Genomic DNA, 8009 nt, shown 5'->3' with positions numbered 1-8009 from the left:
GGGTAGGGATTTTGGTTCAGAGTGTCTGACATAAACTCCATGCTACTGAAGAGTGTTACTCCTAATGTGTTCTCAGACCTTTCAGTGGCCTTGTTTCTCACTATTTGTGCCCCAGGAAGATTTATTTTATTTTATTTCTTCCCACCACCCATAAAATCCCCCAGGCCCTCTTCATGATGACCACTACCTCTTTTTCCCCTTGAAAGCAAGAACCAAATTTTGTGAAGTGTGGTGAAGTTTTAATGAGCAAGTGTAAGGGTTGAAGTGAGGAGGGATCATGCTGTTAGCTGGCTCTGGGAATCCCATGATCATGTAGAAAGAGGGACTTCTGGCACAACGAGGAGTCTGGCCATCGCCTTCAATTGCAGACACACATCGAAGTCAGGGAGATATCTCTAGACACTTGCACCATCTTCACATAGCATGGCGGGAAGCGATGAGGAAAGCTGTAACAGTGCTGGCCATTGACACTTACCTACAAGAGTAAAAATGCATCAGAACGACAGTATTTTACAAAACAAGCTTTCAGCCTCCTCTCCAGACTGCCCTGGAACCTACAGCATCCAAACAGAAAATGCCTAATTGGAAACGAGAAGCCAGTAGACAGGCTTCTTTTTACAGACTCCTTTTGTGTCTATTTCAGACAGTTCTCTCCTTTATTTTCAGTGCTTCCTCTCATTTCTCCAGCAGGTTCTACCACTCTGAGTCACACAGTCCATGTTTGCTCAGCCTCCCTCTAACCCTGATGATCTCCATGGCCAGGGACAGTGTCCCATGAACTTGAATCCCTGCATCTTGTACTGGGCCGTGCATGGGGTTCGTGCTCGACAATGTTCACTGAATGCATGCTGTTCACCTTCACAATCTATGACTACCCTTCATTGCTGATGACCCAGTTCCTCTTAGGAGTTGCCCATCTGTGGGCTGGTGGTGGCAGAGAATGAAACTCAAGTGTTCTCAGAGAGGTGGAACTGGACGAACGTTGCAATACATAGGATGTTACCTTTAACAGCTTATAAACATAGGAAAACATCTCTGACTTAAATCTGAATAAAATGTACATCTTTTGGCCCACCCAAAGGATTCTAGGGTTTTAAAAGTCAGAACGTTTGTTCACATTCTTTACTACTGAGGCTCTACAGGAAGTCATCTTTTAAGTTTCATTCTCCAATTTAAAATGCACACAATTTTGAACCAAGTATTCCATTTCTCTGTAATTATCTTCCAATATAAGTATTGGGAGGTGCATAATGGCAAGAAGGTTGATTAGAAAGCTTAATGCGGCAGCATTTGTGGGCACATAATATTGGAAACAACTTCAATGGTCATGTAAAGGGTCAAGTTGAGCAAGTTTTGGAAATCCTTCTAGGGGGATATCATGCAGTCTTTCAAAAATGAGGCAGCACCATGGATAGATGACTTCTTCAAGATCTACTCTTTGAGCACAAATCAATTCTAGTTTCTAAAGAGTAATGTGTAGAGAAACTGATGCCAGCATTTGTTTAAAAATAAATGAACGCATGTATTCATAGACACACACATATATAGAAAAACATGCTTCCATAAGCATGCACTGTGTATAGAAGGAGAATAGAGAGGTAGTAATATTGCTCTGAAGATTGGGGTTCAGGAGTGAGAGGAAGACCTAATTTTTGACTAAAACAGTTTCAGTCATATGACATTTTATCCACTTAGCCACATGAAAATGAAAATAACAGCACACATAGAAATGAGAGCTATGGGTGAGGACGGAAGAGATTCTTCACCTTGGGAGAAATGGCAGATGAGCTGACCTTGACTGTGGCCATTGAGGGAAAAGAGATGAGGGTGGCAGTGCAAGCAGAGGGTGCTGTGTGATGAAAAGCCTGGGGCAAGAGTTGTTATGGAAGATGCGCCCCAAGGGTCTTGTGGGGCAAGCTGAGGGAGGGCTGCCTCCTGCCCTGGGATCCCACAGAGGCTGGGTGCTGGGAGCTCCTGGGGTACTCACCTGGTATTCATTGTCCAACACGGAGATGCACAGCTCAAACGGTTTGCCATCCTCAAAGGGCACATTGTTGCATCTCATCTCACACTTCCAGGACCCACACTCACGGCTGTTCATGACCACAACATGGCCAAAGTACACTCGGAAGTGGAAGGCAATGTCTGACTTCTCACATGTCTCAGTGTGGAAATCCACCTGCAGCTGTGGGTCATTGCTGAGGGCAGAGCACACAGTGTGTTCGGCAGGTCCCTCCCTTTGTGGGCACACAAAGGACACACACACAAATCCCTTCCCTCTTTCCTTAGGTGGAGTAAAGTCTTGGTGCTGACACACTGCGGCCTCATCCCTATGAGGCTGTTTCAGCCCTTCCTGTCCTGTGGGGTGAGATGCCCTGTCTTTCTTTCTTTTTTTTTTTTTTTTTTGAGACGGAGTCTCGCTCTTTCGCCCAGGCTGGAGTGCAGTGGCCGGATCTCAGCTCACTGCAAGCTCCGCCTCCCGGGTTCACGCCATTCTCCTGCCTCAGCCTCCCGAGTAGTTGGGACTACAGGCGCCCGCCACCGCGCCCGGCTAGTTTTTTGTATTTTTTAGTAGAGACGGGGTTTCACCATGTTAGCCAGGATGGTCTCGATCTCCTGACCTCGTGATCCGCCCGCCTCGGCCTCCCAAAGTGCTGGGATTACAGGCTTGAGCCACCGCGCCCGGCTAGATGCCCTGTCTTTCATCCCTGCATGGAAACTGAGCCATAATCACTGACTCGAGTCTGTGACTTGTTCATTCCCTGAAAATCCTATGCCCCTTGATTTAACAAAAAAAAAAAGAGCCACATCTCCAACCACTGAGTTTTCTTCTTTCCTAGAGTCCAAGAGTGGCCCATAATGCAGGAACTGCAGTTCCCATGCCTGGTGCAGGAGATTCTCCAGGACCTGCATTTACATGGTGCCTCCATCCTGCCAACTAGACATTTCCACATCACTCACACAGGAGGTGACCTCCCGAGCAAATGTTTTCCCTTCTCCTCCATCCCTGTGCCATGGACCATGGAGTACTCACATGAAAGGGAGGATCGGTGTTCCTTTGATTGTCACGCAAGAACCAGTGGACAAGGACACAGGCCGTGTGTGTGGCACCTGCCAGGGGATTGAGAGTGGATGAGAGGGGCATGGGCAAGTGTGGCTTCCTCTCCTGTAACAGATTCCCAGGGTGCAGAAGGTTAGAGATCAAAGGGCAGATTCTGAGCCTCACTTTTTCCATTCTAGCACAGTCAGGGCCCAATATTCCTGAAGAAATGGGGGATCCTAGTTAAGAGCAGAGCTTCGGGCTGGGCACGGTGGCTCACGCCTGTAATCCTAGCACTTTGGGAAGCCGAGGTGGGCAGATAACAAGGTCAGGAGTTCAAGACCAGTCTGACCAACACGGTGAAACCCTGTCTCTACTAAAAGTACAAAAATTAGTTGGGCGTGGTGGCGGACGCCTATAATCCCAACTACTTGCAAGGTTGAGGCAGGAGAATCGCTTGAACCTGGGATGTGGAGATTGCAGTGAGCCGAGATCACACCACTGCACTCCAGACTGGCCAACAGAAAGAAAAAAAAAAAAAAAGGCAGAGTTTCAGAAACCGGGCTGCCTTGATTCTGCCTCTTATTAGCAGTGGGAAGTTAACTTTTTTAAAACTTTTTGTTTGTTTGTTTGTTTGTTTGTCGAGACCTGGTCTCATTTTACCCCCCAGGCTGGAGTGCAGTGGCGTGATCAGGGCTCACTGCAGCTTCAATTCCTCAGGCTCAAGGAATCTTCTCACTTCAGGCCCCTGAGTAGCTGGGGCTGCAGGTGCACACCACACACTCGGCTAATTTTTTACGTTTTTGGAGAGTTGGGGTTTCATGATGTTGTGCCTGCTGGTCTGGATCACCTAGGCTCAAGGGATCCTCCTGCCTCAGCCTCCCAAACTGCTGGATTACTTACACACCCACCCATATCCTGGAGGGTCATACACTTCCCATCTAAAGTCACATCATTTTTAGCAGAGTTCACTGTCATCAGACACCATCGCATGCTCCCGGAGGGTTACAATGGTCCAGCATCCACACCCCAGACCCCACAGGCATCTCAGATACCATAGCCCTGGGGTATCTCTTCCACACACCCACAACTCTCAGTAAAGCATTCATAGTAGAAATGTTCATATTTTCATCCCATAAAATCTCCCTCTTCCCTTTTCTGTGTGACCTGAAATTATTGAAAGCTGTGCCTTTTTAACTCACGGATAGCGGTGACATTGTTGTCTCCCTCTGGGTGGCTCTTCTGAACTGTGTCCAGGCTTCTGTGTGAATCTCTTGGAGTTGCAGCATTTAAATGGTCCCTGTCAGCCCTGCCCTCTGGCTTCATTCCAGATTCCAAGACCCTCTCAGAAAGGTTTCCCTATAGGGTAAGGGATGGGGTGTTAGATATTAACTTTGTCACAGTCACACCTGTTTGCAGTCCTGTGTCATTGATGCAGCACACATGATCATGAGGGAGGTAGCAGGGGTAGAAAGGGGTCACCAGGAAAATGCACAGATAAGGAGGATGGCGTGAGGGTGAAGGGTTTCAAGTCCAGCCTCCATGCCTCACATGAAGCCTTTTTTCCACCGTGCAGAATCGACCTGAGATGTTTGCATTTTCCTAACTTGTGCAATAGGAAACAGGCTGGGCTTCTGGGGAAAGGCGTTGGCCATAGAATGTAATCTTCTGTTTTCTGTGCCAAATTTTCTGGGAGAGCACTGACCTTGATCCTCAGCAGGACCTGGGGGGAGAAGTGGGTAGAGTCCTTGTGTTCTCCTGAGCCCAACTCAGGCCCCTTGGCTCTGGCGAGTGAGGACTGCTCTCCTGTTTCACACACCTAAGCTTCAGCCACACCCTGTCCTCTCTCTGTGGGAGTCTGTGCGCGTGGAAATCTCAGATTCCCTGCTTCTCCTGCAGATTCTGGGAGAAAGATGAGATTCCTATCTTCCTGTTCCTTCCCCCCATGTGACCTTCATGCCCCCACAGAGAACCCTGCTCCTGCCTTTCCTATTTGCTTTTCTCTCAGTTTCACCACTTTGTTGGATGTTGCTTGTAGATGGTTTTCTTGGAAGACTTCTTCTGGGTGGTGCATCTTTAGTTCACATTTGTGTTTTTAGGATTCATCTATACTGCCATGTGCAGCTGTAGTTCCTTCATTTTCACTGCTGTACACTTTGAAGTTTTATAAATAGATCAACACATATACACCAGTTTTACTCCTGATGGACACTGGGAGGGTCCCAGCTTGGGGCAATCGTAAACATTGCTTTCTACACAAAATTACCCAGTCTCCCCGTGCTGATCATTTTTTCTTTTCATGGAAAATCCCAAGACGTATCATGGACTTCCTGAAATTTAAAGCAAATCACTCCCTTTCTCACGGTGAATACAAGTAATCGTTCATAAGGCAAGCAGAGACTTACTGAGAAGGCAAGAACCATGACCCACTGAGGATTAGAATCTTTAGAGCACCTCCGATAGATGGAGCTGACTCAGAGTCCACCCAAAAGCAAACACTCCATGAGAAAAGTCAATCTTCGGAGTGGACCGGTGTGTCAGGAGGGTTCATCTGAGATCAAGGTCCAGGCTCTGACATGGGGATAGGCTATGGTGTTGGGCACTGCAGGGGATGGCAATGGAGGTGTCGTAACTCCATCTCTGTAGGGGGGAGAAGAATGAGACCTGCAAGGAAGACCATCAGAGAGAGCTGATAGTGTGTATCCTCATCAGTGCCCTGATCACCTTCCATCCATCTCCAACAAGGGTTCACACTCAGCAACGCAATGACTGCCCTGGACACTACTGGAACCTGCAGCTTCTCCTCTGTGAAATGGCTTTTTTCCTTTCTCAGTCTGCAGGGAGGATGGGAGCAGAGCGTGGTCATCCATGAGCACTTTTTTTTTTTTATTAGTAACAGGCTTAATTCACTTTATTTTTCTTGTGTAAAAACCCTATGTTGTAGCCACAGCTGGAGCCTGGGCCCACTGCACGGAGACTCTGGTGCGGGTCTTGACAAGGTGGTCAGTGAATTCCTGATAGGGAGACTTGGTAAACACAGTCTCCTTCCAGAGGTCAGGGGTCAGGTAGCTGTAGGTCTTAGAGATGGCATCAAAGGTGGCCTTGGCAAAGTTGCCCAGGGTGGCAGTGCAGCCCCGGGCTGAGGTGTAGCAGTCATCAATACCAGCCATCATGAGCAGCTTCTTGGGCACAGCCGCTGAGACGATGCCAGTGCCCCTGGGTGCAGGGATGAGGTGCACCAGCGCAGAGCCGCAGCGGCCTGTCACCTTGCAAGAGACGGTGTGGGGCTTGCCGATCTTGTTCCCTCAGTAGCCTCTGCACACAGGGACAATGGAGAGCTTGGCTAGGATGACGGCCCCACGGATGGCGGTGGCCACCTCCTTGGAGCACTTAACACCCAGGCCGACGTGGCCATTGTAGTCCCCGATAGCAACAAACGCCTTGAACCTGGTGCGCTGGCCAGCACGGGTCTGCTTCTGCACCGGCATGATCTTCAAAACCTCGTCTTTGACAGAGGCCCCCAAGAAAAAGTCAATGATCTCAGATTCCTTAATGGGCAGAGAGAAGAGGTAGATCCCCTCCAGGGACTTGCTCTTCATGTCCTTGACCAAGCGGCCCAGCTTGGTGACAGGCATCCACTCCTTATCCTCGGCCTCGCCTCCGCGAGCTCCGCGGCCTCGGCCCCGGCCCAGTCCACAGCCGCTACCCCGGCCCCGGATGCCACTGCCGAAGCCTCCGCGGAAGCCACCGCGGTTCCCCATCCCAGGGCCACCAGGGCCTCCGGGCCCCCCAGCTGCACGGGCGTCATCCGCCATTTGGTGTTTTCTCGGAGAAGAAGCCATGAGCACTCTTGACATGAACCAGTTAGCGTTTTCTAAGTCTGGGTCTCAACCTTTCCTGAAACAAAATTGTATATCCCCCATGCCTAACCTGAGAAAGAGAGACAGCGCAGGGGTTTTTGCTTTTGTTTTTCCTGGTTGAGTGAAGGGACCTGTGAGGTTTGGAGTCCAGGTAAGTGAAAGGGAGACCCCAGGAGTGCCCCCCACTCTGTTTTCAGTGTAGAATGTGGCTCCCCCTCAGTCCTACTCAGCTCAGACACATCCCCTCACACCCCGCGACTCAGTTATTCACATTCCAAATCCCCTCTCTCAGTCCAGAAGCCTACAGGCACTCCCTTACCCTTCTCTTTCTATTACAACCTTTCTGACCCCTATGGGAAAGTCCTATGGCTCTACCTGAATGAAACAGCCATGAATTGAAAAATTCTTATTTCATGCCAGTTCACCTAGGACAGGCAATTGTGTATCTACTCTGAGTGTCTTGCTGTTTTCTTAATGAACAAATGTCTTTTCTGTAACTTCTTTCTGTAACACTGATGTGGTAGAAACAGAATTTGTAAGATTCCAGCAGTGGGCTATGAAATCATTTATGTCCCCACCATGAATTTCTTGGGAAACCACACCTGACCTTGTACGTAGGTGTGCAAATAAAACATAATCGGATTTTTATCTGCCTTAAAAGTTAAACCAGGGTTATAATGAAGTGGAAGTATTGAAGAGTCCTTGGCAGCCTCCCAACTGGCTTCCAATCCATCTGTGGTTATTTGCTAAGTTTCAGGTTGCATAAGTGGAATAGACACGCTCAGCAAATGGAAGAATGTCACATCGGTTCTCTGACCTGTGCAGGGAGAGCTATGATGATAGGAAAGGTCAATGGAAACCATTAGAGCTGCCTCTACCTACAAAACTAGTAAAGAAAAAGCAATACCACATTCCTGGAGTGTTTGCAGAAATTAGTGCAACCGTGAAGAACTCGAAAGATACAGGGCTGGTGATTCCATCACATTCTCATTCACTCACGTATTGGGCCTGTGTAGAAAACAATTGGGTCTTGGAGAATGACCGTGCATTCTCATCAATTTCAAGAGATGCGAACTTCAATTTCAGCTGCTGTATCAGATGGGAACTGC

General features: G+C 48.6%; 1 protein-coding gene and 1 pseudogene across 2 annotated transcripts; both read right to left on the bottom strand.

The window, feature by feature from the left end:
• Positions 1–358: 358 nt before the first annotated feature.
• Positions 359–6210, bottom strand: LOC112611976 (galactoside-binding soluble lectin 13-like). Its single transcript, XM_025365929.1, has 5 exons — positions 6008–6210; positions 5793–5874; positions 3035–3111; positions 1988–2198; positions 359–475 (listed from the first exon to the last, which is right to left on the bottom strand). Exons 1-5 carry the CDS (start codon positions 6208–6210, stop codon positions 359–361), a joined length of 690 nt encoding a protein of 229 aa, XP_025221714.1.
• On the bottom strand, positions 5932–6874 carry LOC112612852 (annotated as a pseudogene). The gene has a single exon (XR_003116896.1). The product of XR_003116896.1 is annotated as a 40S ribosomal protein S2 pseudogene (transcript).
• Between the last annotated feature and the right edge of the window lie 1135 nt (positions 6875–8009).

The sequence above is a fragment of the Theropithecus gelada genome, chromosome 19 (genome assembly GCF_003255815.1).
Source record: "Theropithecus gelada isolate Dixy chromosome 19, Tgel_1.0, whole genome shotgun sequence".
Classification (NCBI taxonomy): domain Eukaryota; kingdom Metazoa; phylum Chordata; class Mammalia; order Primates; family Cercopithecidae; genus Theropithecus; species Theropithecus gelada.
This window is presented reverse-complemented; position numbering and strand designations above follow the sequence as displayed.

Bases quoted from the DNA above. Each gene is read 5' to 3' on its own strand.
- LOC112611976 (XM_025365929.1), bottom strand. From the start codon at position 6,210: ATGGCTGGTATTGATGACTGCTACACCTCAGCCCGGGGCTGCACTGCC. The intron at 5,875-6,007 runs GTGGGCCCAGGC...TCCTCCCTGCAG, and splicing joins CGCACCAGAGTCTCCGTGCA to ACTGAGAAAGGAAAAAAGCC. The intron at 2,199-3,034 runs GTGAGTACTCCA...CTCTGCCCTCAG, and splicing joins ACACCGATCCTCCCTTTCAT to CAATGACCCACAGCTGCAGG.